At 40.7% G+C, this 18,142-nt stretch overlaps 1 protein-coding gene across 2 annotated transcripts in view; it reads left to right on the plus strand.

The window, feature by feature from the left end:
- itgb1a (integrin, beta 1a) overlaps positions 1 to 18,142 on the plus strand; it is a 38,145-nt gene that overhangs the window by 5,316 nt on the left and 14,687 nt on the right. For both annotated transcript variants that reach the window (XM_034861733.1, XM_034861735.1), the window contains exon 2: positions 17,354 to 17,420. In XM_034861733.1, the coding sequence (XP_034717624.1) occupies positions 17,354 to 17,420 (67 nt within the window). The remainder of the gene's footprint in view (positions 1 to 17,353; positions 17,421 to 18,142) is intronic.

An 18,142-nucleotide genomic window follows, 5' to 3' on the forward strand; every position in this document is an offset into this window, starting at 1 on the left:
CAGTTCTGAAGGCAAAAGGGGGTCCAACCCGTTACTAGCATGGGGTACCTAATAAAGTGGCCGGTGAGTGTAGCTTGATAATGAGTTGACTGTCCTGACAGAAGCAGCTCATTATCGAATTAAATTGAGGTGACGTCATTCCCAGCACAAACCGCCCAGTATGATACAGTATGTTTGACTAATTTAAAGCACAGCCACCCAAAATACAAACATATTTTTAGTTTGATATACTTGAAAGGAACAAACTCTTTCCCAACCCAACTATTTCCAAGAAGCCATTGGCCGATACTGGCGGATACGATTATTAGTACTAAATAAAATTGGTAACAAGAGCCCGACCGATATACCGGTGGGCCGATATTATCGGCCGATATTACACATTTCCCAATCTATTGGTATCTGCATTTATAATAAAATAAAAAAAAATATTAATTTATCAGAATCGTTTACAGTGACATATGAATTAAAATGAAAGCGGACTGCCAACCATGTTATGAGCATTGGCGTTGCATAGTCTGTCCACCAGAGGACGCTCTACAACGCCCCTGTTGGCGACACTCTGATTATTATTTTTTTATTAATGTGTTTTTGTTTAAAGGACTTTGAGTTTCATATCTTAAGTTTGTATTTTTTTAAGTTTTATTTATCAGAATTCTAAAATTGTTTAATGTTCCTCTGTTCTGTTGTGACAATAAAGCAAATTATTATCATAACATTTTAGTGAGAACTTATGAATAAAAACATATAACTAATGTTAGGGAAATCTGTTTTAACTGTTTCTTCTTCATTTGAAAAAAAAATTACATCGGCTAATATATCCAAAATTCGGATTGTATCGGTATCGGCCTAAAAAATCCATTGTCGGTCGGGCTCTATCAATAACCGATATTTGGAATCGATGCGCATTTACAGTAAAATTGAAAATCTTTAAGTCAAAATCAAGATTGTGAAATCCAACACAAATCTTTATTTTGCTGAATTAGGCAACTATTTAATAAATTAGAAACGTTAAACATAATACACACAGTAAAAGATAGTCAGCTAGCGTGCGGGACATTATGTCAGACTCAGAGGTGAGTGAAACTAAAGCAGAGGGATATCGGGTATCAGGCAAAGAAACCGCTGATACAGATAATCTACAAACTGCCAAAAAAACGGCCCAATAATCAGCCAGTGTCGAAATCGAGGTCAACATGTGAAATACCTGCAGAACAGGGACAGGAAGTAGTTTGTTTGGAGATCATGGTGAGCTAGTGTGTGTTGTAGCAGTGTTTTGCTATTGAGAATGCGCTAGCATGCTAGCGCTAGCATGTGCTACGGTTAGCCACCTCGTCTTGGCTAGTGACGGCTCACCCAGAGACGGAAGACGGAGGACATCCAGAAACCGTGTCTCACTCAGAACAGATTGGATAGTTCTTTTTAATAACGTTTGGATGTGTGTGGACGCACCAGAGACTCAAAACAACACCCCAAATCCCAGAAAAAGTGATTTTTTTTTTCATAATATGGGCACTTTAAGTTAGTTCTTACCCTTAATGTCTTTATATCACCTGCTGCTTTAAAATCTAAATCTAAACTGCGTTAAAATCTAAGTGAATTGGAGAAAAACTCCACGGAAACCAACATAAGTACCTTCAATTGAAGGAGACTTATACGGCAGATTGCAAGCAGCATGTCAGGAACTCAGTATCACATTAAAAACAAAATGTAGGATCAACGTGTCATCTTATTCACTCATTACTCTTCAACACCAGCTGTTCAGGTCAAGGACATCAAGCTTGACTGTTATTATTATGTTGACTGCTATTTTAGTTTTCTTTATAAGAGGGTCCCCATTAGCCGTGGCCTTAAGCAGAGCTAGTCTTCCTGGGGTCCACATTTCAAAAAACATTTAATAAAAGATTACATTCCACTGTATTGTTCTGATTGAGTGATACAGCAGAGCTCAAACACAGTTTAAGAACAGGATGTCGAGTCAGTGGCCTCTAAGATTGCCTTGAGAATTAAACATGACAGATATTCCTCTGCTGTTCCTAAGAGGAAATGCATGCAACTGTGCAGTGCTTACTGTTTAAGCGCTGCACTTTTCCCTCTGCCATGGTAGCGGAACTGGAGGCCCTCTAGTTCAAGTGTTAAGTCTGAGGTCTAATGAAAGACATCTGAGTGTCATTAATGTGCCAGTTTTCCAGCATTAGGGCCTCCGCAGAAAGACGGCAAAGGTGTCCACAGCTGGCCTACTGCTGGGTAAAAATCAAATTAAGACCAAACTTTGACATGTCTGTCTGTGTAGTGAAACACAGAACCGCCTAGGACTTAATGTGGCCGTTTCCACATGGTCTCTGTGACCTGTTAGCTTCTGTTGGACCGCTTGTATAGATTGCTCTTTGCTCTGCTGTTCTCACAAGACAACGATGTGGCTGGTTTTGCCTGACGTTGGATGGGTTGCCATAGAATTTGGTTTCCCCCTTAGGATGAACTGCAGTAACTTAGTGACGCCTTCATCAGGTGAAATACTACCTGCAAAACTAGCACGACATGATGTTGCCATCAGCATCAGCTGTACTTTGTGTGTACTGCTAATTAGTAAATGTTAGACTGCTATTCATATCAATTCAATCCAACAGTTATCTCATCGCGTTTTTCATAAAAGAGCAGGCCTAGACCGTACTTCATGATGGTATTTACAGAAACCCAACAATTGCTACCATGCTAAATTAAAATAGTATATATATAGTATAAGGTAAATAGTATACATGCAAAACATCAGCATGTTTAGCATTGTCCCTGTGAGCATGTTAGCATGCTGTGAGTAGCATTTAGCAGGGCTAGGAATCATCAGAGGCCTCCCTATATCACAATACTTATGTCGCAATACGATATTATTGAGATTTTAAACATATTTTCCCAATTTCAAATGACGTCCCCCAAAGGGACATTTTGTCAACATCTGTTTTGTCTTAAAAGATAAATGTCTCAGTATGTTCTTCACACTTCCATTTGAGTTCTGCCTAATTAGATTGTCAAGCAGGCAAACTGACCAACAGGTATATATAATAGTTTGATACTTGTATTGCCACAGAATATATGGCGATACTGTGCTGTATTGATTTTTTTCTCCCCACCCCTAGCATTTAGCTCAATAGAGCTGCTTGCATGCTCTGCAGACTGTCAAGAAGACAGAAAGCTAAGGGAATTTTCTGGACTGTTTGTTTTTAATCACCCTCAAACAGCCCACATATTGTACTAACTGTAAGGCATCTGGTCATTTCTCTTCAGCAGATACAGGCTCTTGGGCCCTTTAGCTCTGGGCTTTCTCCTTGTCTCCATCCCCACGGACTGTTGAATAATCACCTCACTGCTGTAAATATTTACCTGAGACTACACGCGTCTGTCATGCATCTAAATCATTCCTTTCTCTGTCTTAGCGATGCAGGTGCTGCGCTGATTTTTGTAGATCGTCCCAGAGAACGAACATCTGTGACAGCAGCTGTTTGTTAATATCCAGTGAGGTCGTTTGGCTGAGCTACTACTATTACGTTAATCTGTTTTCAGGCTTGTTTAACTTCTCCCACAGCTTAGATTACAGTGATGGGCCGACTGGTTTAGGTTTGGGAATCAGACCCTCCTCCTTCACAGAGACAATATGCTGCTGTTTTGGCAGCATTTTTGATTCTCTGTAACAAGGCAGTCTGGCCCTCTCTCTCCCTGTCTGTCCTTCTTCTCCTTTCTCAATTGAATGCCAACTAGGTCATCTTTATGGCTTCAAGAGAAAGAATTGGCTGGTTTCCAGGCATCACATACAGGCTTTCTGTGTGAGATACAGGCTTCCTGTGTGATCCAGTTGAGCTTCTTTTGATTCAGCAAAGGAAGGGCCGACTCAGCAAAGACAAGAAGTTTGGGGAGGCTTACTGTACAGCAGATCCCAGCTCCACAGACGGAGCCCTCGGCTCCCAGGGTCACAGCCAGGCAACCCCACAAGATGCAAGTGGACTGTATTTATATAACGCTTTCCTAGTCTTAACGACTACTCAAAGCGCTTTTACATAGTACAAGCACCATTCACACACTGGGGCCGAGGTTGCCGTAAAGGTGCCACCTGCTCATCAGATAAACACACACGCACATTTACACAACTCTGGGTTCAGTGTCTTGCCCGAGGACACTTCGACATGGGACTGCAGAGCCAGGGATCGACCGCCAACCTTCCAGTGGGCAGGCAACCGCTCAGTAGTAGAACCCTGAAAACTTCCAAAAATAGCCTACATGTTAGGTGGCTGCCGCTAAAAATTCTGTGTTCTCGGTCTAGGTCTGCTTTCAGCGGATCACCGTAAACGGTCAAACAGATGGCTCCCCAAAAATGTCAGCTTCCACAGATGCCTGAGCAAAGCTGCTCTGCTGTCAAGTTTTACTTCTAAAATGCAACAGTATACCAGTGTTGGAGCGATTTAACCCTTGTGTTGTCACCACCTTTGTTGATGCTTTTTATCAATGTTTTTAACTCTTTTTTAAAACATTTTTGTCCCTTTTTTCAACCCTTTTTGATGCTTTTTTTCAATGTTTGTAAATTACTAAATTACTAACTTTAGTTTTACAGTTATTTTTGAAATGTATGGTCGCGAAACCTAATTTAAATGAAATTATACCTAATATTTGAGTTAGAAAAGCAGAAATTAGGAATTATTTAGATTAAAGTTAAAGGAATGGATGTTGATGGATAATCACAGACTGGAATATGTCAACTTTTACTCAATATTATTTCAAAACCACTAAATTATTTTTTTCAAAAGCTATAAAGTTGAATAAGACACCCCAAAATTAATGAAAGTAGAGATTTGTACTCGCCAAAGAGCGTTGTGTGGAATCAATCATGTTATTTTGGGTAGTTAAAAGAACATTGATATAGGAAAACGGGTCAATTTGACCCAAGGACAACATGAGGGTTAATTGTTTGGAACACATTTCCAAGAATGACACATTGAAATGTTACCATTGATATTACCACAAGGTTAGTTGGAGGTTTTCCATGTCTCTAGGGGGTTGAGGCAGATTTGTTTTGCCTCCTGTGATTTAGTCCACCTTTCGGAGTGATTGCAGAAGCCAGGTGGGGAAGATGAGTCAGAAATAACTTGCTAGCACTGCACGGCTATTTCCAACACAGAGCTAGAGCCCTGAATAGTGATATGGACTTGGCCCTCCTCCGAAGGTTGTGGTTTGGGAGGACATGTTGCAATGAGATGTAAACCCTATTCAATTGGAACGTCTTTTAGGCGCTGTGAAGAAACCAGAACTGCTTAAATGTTATTGAAAGTCCTCACAGGTCAGTACCCCCCCCCCCACACACACACACACACACACACACACACACACAGCCCCCCAGAGGTGTATCTTTAGCCTCCTTGCTTCAAGCCCATGTATGTAGTGTATTTTGTGTGGAAAGTAGAGCAGAATCTTCAAGAGCAGAAACAAGCTGCTTGTTAAGCTCCTCATAAAGCTGGCATGTAGGCCATAGCTACGACCCCCATTATTCTGTTATACTATTACAGAGTGGATAATTATGGGTCCTTAACTAAACCATTTTGGTTTAAAATATTGGATTAACACTTTTCATACGGTATGTCCTGAATGAAACCACTTGTACCAACATCTCATTTCAGCTACACCCTTTTAACACAACGACATTTCAGCATTTTAAGCATTGAAGCGAGACAATGTAACTTTTAAAAGGAGATTACATACGCAATAAAACACACTCTTGCTGAGTTCACTACACCCGGGGGATTTGCCGCTGGAGCCTTAAAGGGAAATTCAGTTTTTTCTTTATCAGGCATATTCCCATCATTTAATGTTGCTATTGTTGCTCCGTAGCTTGGGCTTACTTTGCACTTGCAACCTCTGTTGTAAAGATTCTGGTAACGAGGACTTGTGCAAAACAACTTCTATCTGGTGGCTAACGATGGCAAACTTTAGCTAGATATTCCTCTGTAACAGCATTACGGTTTGCTCCTTTAATTACTCCTCTACAGGGCTCAACGCTAACTTTGCCAGCTTGGCAACCAGGCATCAGCTTTTGGTTGCCGAAATTGACAACACGGTTTCCATGTTGTAAACTGCCTACATTTGGAGCATTTCTTATGTAGCTATACCAAACATTTTAATAATAGAATAATAAGGTTATAGCTTGCAATATGTTTCCCCATCCCTCTCAAATAGGGGTCACAAGACTCACGGTTCGGATCACGGTTTTGAGTCTGGGATAGGATCAGTTTTTGAATCAGCACATAATAGGGAAGAATTTAAATGATTATTACAAATGTAATAACAATGACTTGTTGTGTTGTTTTTCAACAGCAGTGACCATAATGCTAGTTTGTGTCTTTTAGCTCACAGCTTTAGCGGCTGTTGTACTGTTGGCTGAAAACTCTTCTTTTTGTTTTTTTTAGTAGGAGAATCACATTGAACTGTCATTGGAATATCAATATCTTAGAGGCACAGAAGCGCCAAAAGATCAAAGGCATCGACCTTTGCCTCATTATTATTATTTACCACACGGAGGCTCTTCTGGCAAAAAGGGGACGGTGAGTGGGAACACTTAAGGATCAAAGCGTCTGTCATGGTCTCAGAGAGGGCTGTCTGATTCATTGCTTTTGTCTAGTATGAGAGGGTCCTCCGGATAGTGGTGGGACATGGTGGTGGTGGGGGTGGACAGAGACACAGACAGACACTGTTTAGTATTCTCCTGCGGTGGCTTGTACGTCTCAGAGCTCAGACGTGTTCCTCTCTGCGCTGTTTGAAGGGTATGTGAAGTCAAGGGGCCACTGGTTTGGCTTGGCTCACAGTGGAGGGGGGGAACTGAGCAGTTGTGTGGGTGGTTTGAAGGAGGAGGCAGACAGAGAAAGAGAGTGGGAGAGGAAACAAGGGTGGGGAAAGACAGAGGATGGGAGTAAAGGATGCCAGAGATACTTCACTGACAACAGTGGAGGGACTGAATGCATCTTGGAATGATTTCATTAAATCTTAACTGAACTCTAGATCCTCTAGTCTAAAGGTCTAAAATAGCTGAGCCACGCGGACCGGTTCATTTTCACTTAGTTGCCTTTACAAAAAACACATTAATATTGTATTCACTTTAAAAAAAGGCCTAAACAGCCTGTATAAATGGAGGAGGTTTCGGAATGACTAAATGGCTAACTCAGCAGAAGGAGAGTCTGTTAGTTCCAATCCCTCGGACTTAAAGCATACCCTTTCCCCTCCCGAGTTGTGCACCGCCCTTTCCTGTTTTTCCTTCTTTTCCATTCCTTCTTTTCACGGCCAGAGAATAACAGTCATTCTTAGCGAGGGAACTCCAGACCTTCTCCTACAAAGAGCGCTGTGACTCTGAGCCGCCAGCTTCTTTACTGCTTTACTGTGTCTAGCTCCCTGACTCTTGCAATGCAAATGTAGCTCAATTAAAAGGAAAGTAAATCCACTTTACATCTGAGGTTTGTTTCGCTCTATTAAAGCTTTAGTAACTTATTCATATTAATGGAAGACAGGTCTTTTTTTATACATTCTTTTAATGACAGATTTTAGGACCTGGACACTTTTTTTCTGCATTTACTGCCGTTTGAGGCATTTATTTAAATCCAGGGACAGATGAGACCTCAGTCTCTCTCTGTGGAGTATGGTGGTAGTAAATCATCTGAGGTTGATTGAGCCAATCTGAGGATTTTTGTTTTAAAACAAAATTTTGAACTGAGCCGTGTTGGTTTTGAAAAAGTGGACTTTTTAGAAGGAAACGGATCACTTGCAAAATGAGTTGATACAAAGCTCTTTAATTAATTCATTTTAGGAATCAGCTCCACACAACTCTCTCTGTATTTCTAAGTATGACTATGTTCAGAAGATTGTGGCTTCCAGTAGAGCTGGGCAATAAATCGATATTATATAACAAAATCATGAAGGAGACTAGATATAGTCAAGTCTATATATCGTAATATGGCATATTGTTGTCTTTTCCTGGTTTTAAAGGTCGCATTACAGTAAAGTGATGTCATTTCTGAACTTACCAGACTGGTGTGACTATTATTTGCCTTTGCCCACTTAGTCATTATATCCACATTACTTATTATTATTTATCAAAGATTTCATTGTGTCAATATTTAGTGAAAGCTCCATTAGTCAACACTGCGATACCGTTGCGGTATCGATATCGAGGTATTAGGTCAAAAATATTGTGATATTTGATTTTCTCCATATCGCCCAGCCCTAGCGTTCGGTGACTTCTCCGCGTAGAAACTCCAGTGAAGATATTTACCTCTTCTTCTGAGTCCATCATGTTTTTTGATCCTCCGTGTCCTCCTTGGCTACTAGCAACTGCATGGAGGGGCGGGGGCAATGCACTGTGATGTAAGACTTGTATCATGTGGACACGCCAACACTGTTGTTACTTAGAATTCCTCATGGGGGTGACAGAAACTATGCACTGTAGCTTTAAGCTGGTTTCTCTACACCAGAGGTTTTCCTACTGGGGTTCAGGAACCTCCAGAGGTTCCTTTAGTGATTACCTGGACAGCCTAAATGCTATAAGGAGTTTAAGTTTATAATGTATTCTTGCATTGCAAGACCTTGTACAGTCTGGCTAGTCCACACAGCATTCCTGGAAGGGAGAAAAACGGGCTCTGGGTTATTGGCATTTCTTTAAACCAGTCATAATCGTCATGGGTCATGCTAAGCGCCAGTCGGAGCCCCGTTGCCGCTGCAAAATAGATAGTCTAGCTAGCTGTCTGGATTTACCCTGCAGAGACCCGAGGACGAGGTAACCATAGTCCTCAGAAATCCATCAGAGTTTAACATTACAACGTAAAGAAAGATGAAGGTAACGGATATCCGGCCGAAAAGAGTGACATTCAACTGAATTTCCGGCGGCAATGGAGCAATCCCGGAAGTCGTGGATTTAGCCTAGCTGTCATGTATAAAATTAATCTGATTATTTGAAGTTTTAGTTTTTGTGTAAAATGTCTTCATAGTGAAAATTGACTACTTTGAATACTTTAAGTCAAAACTATGAATTTTAATGTTGCAGATGATATTGTCTAGGGGTGGAAAATATAATCTATTCTTAGATGTCTCACAATTCTCCCTAGAACGATTCGATGCAGAGAAGTTAATAATCTGTATTTTGAAAATTAAATGAGTTCGCCGGCTGCAACATTCTGTTCGCCTTCTGCAGAGCGCTTCAGAAAACTCTCCTTTCGACCTGTGGGTTCTCTGCTATACATACTCTGGATGCACTCCAAACACATGTGCGGGTAGATTAAATAGTGACAATATAGCTGCAAAGGCGAGTTATTAACCTGTACAACCTGCACCAGCTACTTCTAAAGGTTTTGGAACTCAAATCAATTAATGCATCGGAAATACAACAAATCTGCAAAACCACATTTCCCAATAGCACTCGGAGTTGAAAGAAAAACGACCCGTCCTTGATGGCAGCCAGAGGACAATTGAGCAGGGAATGGCACAGCTGCCACTGAACTTAGATAGGGCTGAACAGATTACTAAATCCATTGCAAAATGTATTGCAGTGGATTTAAGACCATACTCTGTTGTAGAGAACGATGGTTTTTGGGGGAGATGGTGCATACTTTGGAGCCTAGGTACAAGATACCTTGTTGGCAATACTTCCTATCAAAAGTTGTGGATGCTTTGACGAATTACCACGGTGTCCCACGTTACTATAACTGCGCATTTCATCACTGAAGATTGGCGGCTAGATTCACGTGTGGTCCAATCAAGAGCAATGTCACAGTCACACAGGCGGAAATGTGACAACTTGTTGAAGAGAGTAGCACATTAATGGCATCTGGATGACAATGACTTAGTTTTAGTCACAGACAATGCTTCTAATTTGGTCGTTGCTACCCAACTTGGAGGATTTATGCATGTGAGATGCTACGCCTACACCTTAAATCTGCCTTGTGATTGAGCGCTCAAGTTGCCTGCTCTGCCTAAGCTCCGGATGAGGATTAGACGCATTGTTTAGTTTTTCCACACAAGTTAGTGTTTTTCATCCATTAAAGTGGATGTCTGTGGTCTGCTTATTTGAGGCATCTGAACAAGAAGAAAATCAAGTCTTAAGTTTATCAGGAAAACAAACTGATTCAAAATTGTGAATCATTAAACTTAAACAGTAAGGAAATATTTAAAGTTTTGATTCAATTGACTAACCAGTTAAACAAACTGGGGAAAGGGGGTTGTGGGAATAAGGGTGTTAAGGGTGTCCTATACAAGTTACATTAGAAGATTCATGTGATTTTGACTGGCTGACCAGCACTATTTTGTGAAAATGGCTCAGAATTGTTTTCAGATTGATCTTAGGCAACTAGATTCTGGGTTTACGCATCACGATGCTGTGGTATTCCTAAAGGCCGAACTCCTTAGCTCACAACAGATTAACACAGACGTTATGTTTTATATAGCAATTATTTTTTCGGGGTGACGGGATCAACTAAAGAGGTGCTCCGGAAAACCTTAAAGGTTCCATGGCATGAGGTTTTTTGAAATTAATATTAGCTCCCCCAGCCTGCTTTGGTCCCCCAGTGGCTAGAAATGGTGATAGGTGTAAACCAAGCCCGGGGTATCCTGCTCTGCCTTTAAGAAATGAAAGCTCAGTTGGGCCGATCTGGAAACTTTCTCTTATGAGGTCATAAGGTGAACGGTTACTTCCCCTTTCTCTGCTATGCCCACCCAGAGAATTGGGCCCAACCATGAGAGAGAGACATCATGGCTTTCAAAAGAGCAAAGTGGCAGTTGGTCAAGGCCACACCTCCAGCCTCCACCAGTATTAGGGGACCACTAAGGTCTACGTAAAAGAGACTTCAGATACAGTATTAGGGGACCACTAAGGTCTATATAAAAGAGACTTCAGATACAGTATTAGGGGACCACTAAGGTCTACATAAAAGAGACTTCATATACAGTATTAGGGGACCACTAAGGTCTATATAAAAGAGACTTCAGATACAGTATTAGGGGACCACTAAGGGTTATATAAAATAGACTTCAGATACAGTATTAGGGGACCACTAAGGTCTATATAAAAGAGACTTCAGATACAGTATTTGGGACCACTAAGGTCTATATAAAAGAGACTTCATATACAGTATTAAGGGACCATTAAGGTCTATATTAAAGATACTTCAGATACAGTATTAGGAGACCACTAAGGTCTATATAAAAGAGACTTCACATACAGTATTAGGAGACCACTAAGGTCTATATAAAAGCCTCTAGAGAGCATCATATCATTGTACCTTTAAAAAAGGGGTTAAAATTGCATCACTTCATCATGGGTCTTCCAGCTCCCATTTCCCAAAAGAGCAGTAACACTGTTCCAGGTTACTATCCTGGTCGGGCAGCGTTCACTCCCTCAGGAATGCCTGAGTAGCTCAGCCCGTTTTAGTCACGCACCACAGTGTCAGCCATGCATCACCTTCTCCTGCCAACTGATAGAGCTTTGAAAAGCCCATAAACCATTGGGATGCCATTGGTCACAGCTCAGGTGTGTGTGACTAGTGGACAGGCGTTGAGGAGTGAAATCTTTGTACTCATGCTGGTGTCTGACTGAGAGGCAGGGAGAGCGTGGGAGCTATGTTAACTGTAAGAGAATAACCAGTGCTACTATGTCTTGCTGGAATGTACTTTTATTTTTATGCTTACCCATGGACAAATGCATGTCTTAGTCTTCCTCCCTCTCCCCTGCACATGAGCACACATCTGTGCCACAACTAAAATATTCAAGCTGTTTATGAAAGTGTACTCTTCGCAGCGTGCACTTTTCACACCTCGTAATTCAGACTGTATTATTTATAGAGATGTCACTCAATGATACCAGATAATGTTTTTCTAGGCATAATTTTTGCTTGTCCAAAATGGTATGTGTGTATGGTTTCTGAGCATCAGGCCTCCTGAAACTCAGCTTTCCCACAGATAGTTGTAAATAGGGTTCTTCACAACTAAGCTTGCATAAAAAAGTTAGAATTTAGTTGTCAGGAATTATTCAATACCGCAACAATATTGTAGAGATTGGTGCTTTCACTAAATATTTACACAATGAGATTTTTGATGAATAATCATCAGTAATGGGGATTAGAGCCCGGCCGATACCGATACGAGTATTTGGTTATTTAAAAATCCGATATGGCGATATATCGGCCAATATATATATAAAAAAATAATAATCCAGAAACACGTTACAAAACAAACAGGTTTTCCTAACATTAGTAATAATTTGCAGTTACAGTATTTATGAGTTCTCACTAAAACGATATGATAATAATTTGTTTTATTGTCACAACAGAAAAGAGGAACATCAAAATCTATTAAAGGTCTAATAAAAAAAATGCAGAAAACTGTATAAACTTAAGATATGAAACTTAAAGTCCTTTGAACAAAAACATATTAACCAAAAAAATTAGTGTTGCCCACAGGGACATTGTGGAGCGTCCTCTGGTGGACAGACTATGCAGCGCCATCACTAACAGGGACGTTGTAGAGCGTCCTCTGGAGGACAGACTATGCAACGCCATCACTAACAGGGACGTTGTAGAGCGTCCTCTGGAGGACAGACTATGCAACGCCATCACTAACAGGGACGTTGTAGAGCGTCCTCTGGTGGACAGACTATGCAACGCCATCACTAACAGGGACGTTGTAGAGCGTCCTCTGGAGGACAGACTATGCAACGCCATCACTAACATGGACATTGTAGAGCGTCCTCTGGTGGACAGCCTATGCAACACCATCACTAACAGCAACGTTGTAGAGCGTCCTCTGGTGGACAGACTATGCAACGCCATCACTAACAGCGACGTTGTAGAGCGTCCTCTGGTGGACAGACTATGCAACGCCATCACTAACAGGGACGTTGTAGAGCGTCCTCTGGTGGACAGACTATGCAACGTCATCACTAACAGCGACGTTGTAGAGCATCCTCTGGTGGACAGATAATGCAACGCCATCACTAATAGGGACGTTGTAGAGCGTCCTCTGGAGGACAGACAGCCAACACCAACTCTCATAATATGGTCGACAGTCCGTTTCTATTTTTTAAATATTAATTTATCAGAATCATTTATTTGGGCATTTACGAAAATTTTAAAGAAAAAAAAAATGGGTGTATAAATATATAAACACATATTATTTTTTTTCTTTAAAATTTTTAAAATAAAATATATTAATAAAATAAAATATATTGGGAACTGCCTAATATTGGCCTGCCGATATATCGGTTGGGCTCCAATGTGGATATAATGATTAGGCGGGTAAAGGCAAATAATAGAACAGCTAGAACAGTCTGATAAGTTTAGACACCTATGTCATATTACGATATTGCAATATCCAAGCTCTTAGGCGATATGTAGTCTCAAATAACAATATCGATTTAATATTGATATATTGGCCAGCTCTAATTGTAGGTGCTATTGTTTCAATGGTGTTTTTACTGCATTGAGTTTTAAGCCCTTGTTGCACATTTTTGTTTGTTTCATAATTTTTAGGCTATATCGACGACAACTCATTTAGGGGATTTCTCCGGCGGGAAAGATCCAGTTGTCACTTTCCACTCCCCCCCCCCCAGCTGCAGCTTCTGTCTGGGAATAGAAAAAACAGGATAGATACCAGTTTAAAGAGCAGGAAGCTATAGTCAGCCATGCCTCTGCTTATCTACTAAAAAGAAACAGGTTGCAAAGCATGCTATCTATGAAGTTGTGGCTATGCACAGCTGCTTCCTGTAAAGATCTAACAAAGAGTCCACATTTGCCTAAAAATGTAATTTGTGCCTGATAGAATGCACGTATGACCCAAAAAACTAGCCAGAGCAAAATGATCAAAACTTTTTTAAGCACTTTTCACCACGTCTCACGGTCTTAATTATTAATGGTAAAGGGTTTTTGGAGGGGCCAACTATCTTAATCTTGGCAAATGGATAATTTTCCTGAATGATATGTGTTTTTCCATCTCCATTCTGTCTTATTATGTCTTAAATAGATTTCTGAAGGCATCAGTAGAAACAAATTCTCTTCAACTAGCTGTACCCGCCCAAGTTTCTACTTAATTTTAAGTTAAAATAATGGAAAGTTTGGGTTGGCCTTCAGCTCATTCGGTAGAGCACATGCCCCGGGTTCAAATCTGACCCTCGGCCCTTTGTTGCACGTCCTCCCTCCCCCCTCTGCTTCCCCCATTTCCTGTCTCTTTTTCAGCTGTTCTGAATAAAAACAAATAAGTCCTAAAAACTGTTTCAATCAACCGGACTAACACATTCCTAATCAATGTGTTATAGTGGCCATGTTAACCGAAAACCACCTTGAAATGCTGACATGTTGTCTTTACCACGTCTTTGAATGTGCACTTTAAGGCAGCTTAACGTCCTGCTCCTAGACCTTTCTTGGACTGTTCTCCGTCTACATTTTACTGGAGGTTTTTATTGAGCATTCCTGTGCAGCTGCTAAGCTTCCCAGGGCTGAAGACAACACGGTTATTTTTCTTAACTTGACACCTGACTGGCATTTTGTAGACGACGTCTGCATTTGAATGATTCCTTGGAGCCGAAGTCGAAACCCCAGCGAGAGTGGAAAGAAAATATCTAGCGTGTGGTTTTGTTCTAAGAGGAATGTGAACCTAAATTCCTTCATTTTCAGTGAAATCACTTGTCCACTGCAAATGTACTAACCATACATCACAAAATGATTACATACCGTGAGAATCTTTTATTTTAGGTCATCACGTAAACATTTTGTGACAGTTATCCTCTAACAAAAAGTCTATTAGGCTGCGATGGTGTAGCAGTGGAAGAACCACGTTACATGTGGTATTTATCTTACATGGAAGCACAACACGTACACACACTGCCCGTGTACAACAGTGGAGATTCAAGCCAGTTGATATAATCTGAGGGGGCTGTAGACAGGCCGTCTGCCCGTCTGTGTCTATATAAACGGACACACACACACACACACACAAACACACACAGAGGCATTCAGGAATGCATCACTCAACACCGCGCACACAAAACGTCAGAGCTTCCTTTACCACATTGTAAGGGAATGCAGTCTTTTAATGTTGCTTCTCCAAATAGCCAGCAACGGCCACTGTGTGTCTAGCTCTAATTTGAACCTCATGCTTTAATATCCAGCGTGGTAGACATTAGCTACTGTTAGAAATGGCTCCCATGAGTTTGTGATTTATGGTCAAGCCGGATATTGTTTTTACATTCCACATGTTAATTAGATTCGAGCACATACTGATCCCTGGGCCACCTTATTACAATATCAGACCATAGAATCTGTAGAGAACTGCCAATGAGAACTGCTGAGAATTCCAAGAGCATGTCCATGCTAACTAAGTCTTTTGACACAACAGCAGTAATGTGGAATTTTTAATGATAGTTAGGGGTCACTGAAAATGTCTTGTCCTTAACTTAATATAATAACTTAACCTTAACTTAACTAAATAATCATGAGAACAGACCTGAGGTTATATTTACAGTCTGCACTGACTGTAAATATACAGACCTCAGGTCTGTTCTCATGATTATTTATAGTCAATAAAACTACCTTCAAACTTAAGGAAATCTTAGGCAATTTGGAGCCATGCTAGCAGTCGGTCGGTTGGTCTTAGTTTGGACTTAAATTAGGACTAGATATCGTCTTAGATTTTTGAAATATCGTAATATCATAATACGGTCAGTGTTGTCTTTACCTGGTTTTACAGGCTGCATTACAGTAAAGTGATGTCATCTTCGGAATTTACCAGACTGTTCTGGCTGTTCTGTTATTTACCTTTACCCACTGAGTCATTAAATCCTTTTTGGAGAATATTTATCAAAAATCTCATTGTGTTAAAGCACCAATAGTCAACCATACAATATTGTTGCTATATCGACATCGAGGTATTTAGTCAAGAATATTGTGATATTTGATTTTCTCTACATCACCCACCCCTAACTGAAATATCTCCGTAACTACTGGATGGCTTTTAATGAAATTATGTAAATAGGCCCCCAGAGGGTGTATTATAATAACTTTTGTGATCTCCTAAACCTTACTCTGAGCTTGAGGGGTGTTGGTTTTCATTGAGCGGCACCACCAGGTCAAAGTTTCTATTTCTATTTCAAAATATCTTAACATCTACTGATTCTATTGGCACAACATGTGGTACAGACTAGAGCAGCAAAGATTAGGGGATTTAATGGATTAGTTGTCAACTGTTAAATAAATTGCTTACTGTTTTGATAATCGATGAATCGGTTTGAGTCCTTTTTTTATTAAATACAATTACAAATCCTTTATGTGAATGTTTTGTAGTTTCTTCACTCCTATGACAGTAAACTGAATATCTAAGTTGTTGACAAAGCAAGACATTTGCAGGCGTTGTCTTGGACTTTGGGAAAGACTGATTGTCATATTTTGTCATTTTTATTAATCAACGAATCTTCGGTGATGGCCTAACTTTGGTCGGTCGGTTGGTTTGGTTGATCGGTTGGTCAGTTGGTTGGTCGGTTGTCCACTTTGGTCCAGACATACTGTACCTTTGCAGCTATTCAACCATGTGTGATGTCCTGCAACATTATGCCATTCCCATCAGCCTCAGTTGTTAGTTGTGTTTAGTGCTAATTGGCGATGGTAGCATAGCTAAGATGATGAAATATATGTATGAAAGATTAGACCTGCTAAACCTCAGCATGTTGTCATTGTCATTGTGGGCATGCTGGCGAGCCTTTGCTCAAAGCACCACTATACTTAAGTACAATCTCTAAGAGGCACCCCCCAAGCATGGCTCTAGACTGCTCAGATATCAGCTGATCAGTGCGATAAAATGTCCTTCAGCTCACTTATCCTAAGTATCATCAATATGGCACGGACAAGGGATCAATATACACACCCAACCAGAGAGAGGTTGACTCTAGGGAACTGATGCTATTTACAGTAAAAGGAATTGTGGGGGGAAAGGAGGCTGCAGTCCGAGCCATGGGCAGTGTGATAGTGTCCGTACGTAAATGTGTGAATACATGCTTGGACGGGAAAAAGGTCTGAATTGAATTAGCTGCCTGTTACCCTTAGACCGACTAAGAATAGCCTGACCCCTGCCACTGGATAATTCATTATCTCCAGTTATTACCAAGCCATTTACACATTCAATCTGTCATCTCTCTCCCACTCTTCTCAACCATTTTGTTCAGGAAATTAGAAATTCAATCATCCAGACGACCAGGTATTAACAAAGAGATAATCACACAAGGCATATTGCTTTCCAAAACAACAGTAGCTCTTTGCTGAGACAATAACACATTTAAACGTGTTTTTTTGTGTGTTTTCAGATGGACCTGAAGCTGCTCTTGATATCCACATTGTTAGGAGTTTTTTGTTACAGTCATGCTCAGAAAGGTAAGTTTGGCCTAAATACTGTTTTGTCGTAACATAATTTGTTGTTGATAAATGTGAAGTATATATATAGCGCTTTTCTAGTCTTAACCGCTTTTACACAGTACAGAAACCGTTCACACACATTCTGTGTGCCGTACAAGGTTCCACCTGCTCATCATATAAATACACACAAGTGTCCTTGTCTTGCCCAAGGACACATGGACATTTTTAATTCAATTCAATTTTATTTATAGTATCAATTCAATACAAGTGTCCGTGTTATCTCAAGTCACTTTACACATAGAGTAGGTCTAGACCACACTCCATAATTTACAAGGACCTAACAGTTCTAGTAGTTCCCTCCAGAGCAAGCAACAGTGGCAAGGAACAACTTCCTTTTAGGCAGAAAGCTCTTGGACATGGGACTGCAGGGCCAGGGATCAAACCACCAACCTTTTGATTGGCAGGCGACCGTTCCACTGATCCACCACTGATCCACAGCCGCTCTGTGTTGATTTCAGCATGCATAGTATAGGATGCATAGTATGATGACTCAGATGTTACCCCCGCTCCCTCAGAGAGGCACTCCCGGCTACTTTATCTTAAAGATGTCATTGACCATATATCCACCCTAGCATCACAGAGCTTAGAGGATAATGGAAAAGACAGAATTTTCCGTCTCTGTCTCCAGTTACCATCGAGCCATACAGTTTTCCAGATGAACTGATGTATAAACACGGGGG

The sequence above is a fragment of the Etheostoma cragini genome, chromosome 22 (assembly GCF_013103735.1).
Source record: "Etheostoma cragini isolate CJK2018 chromosome 22, CSU_Ecrag_1.0, whole genome shotgun sequence".
In the NCBI taxonomy this organism is placed as follows: Eukaryota; Metazoa; Chordata; class Actinopteri; order Perciformes; family Percidae; genus Etheostoma; species Etheostoma cragini.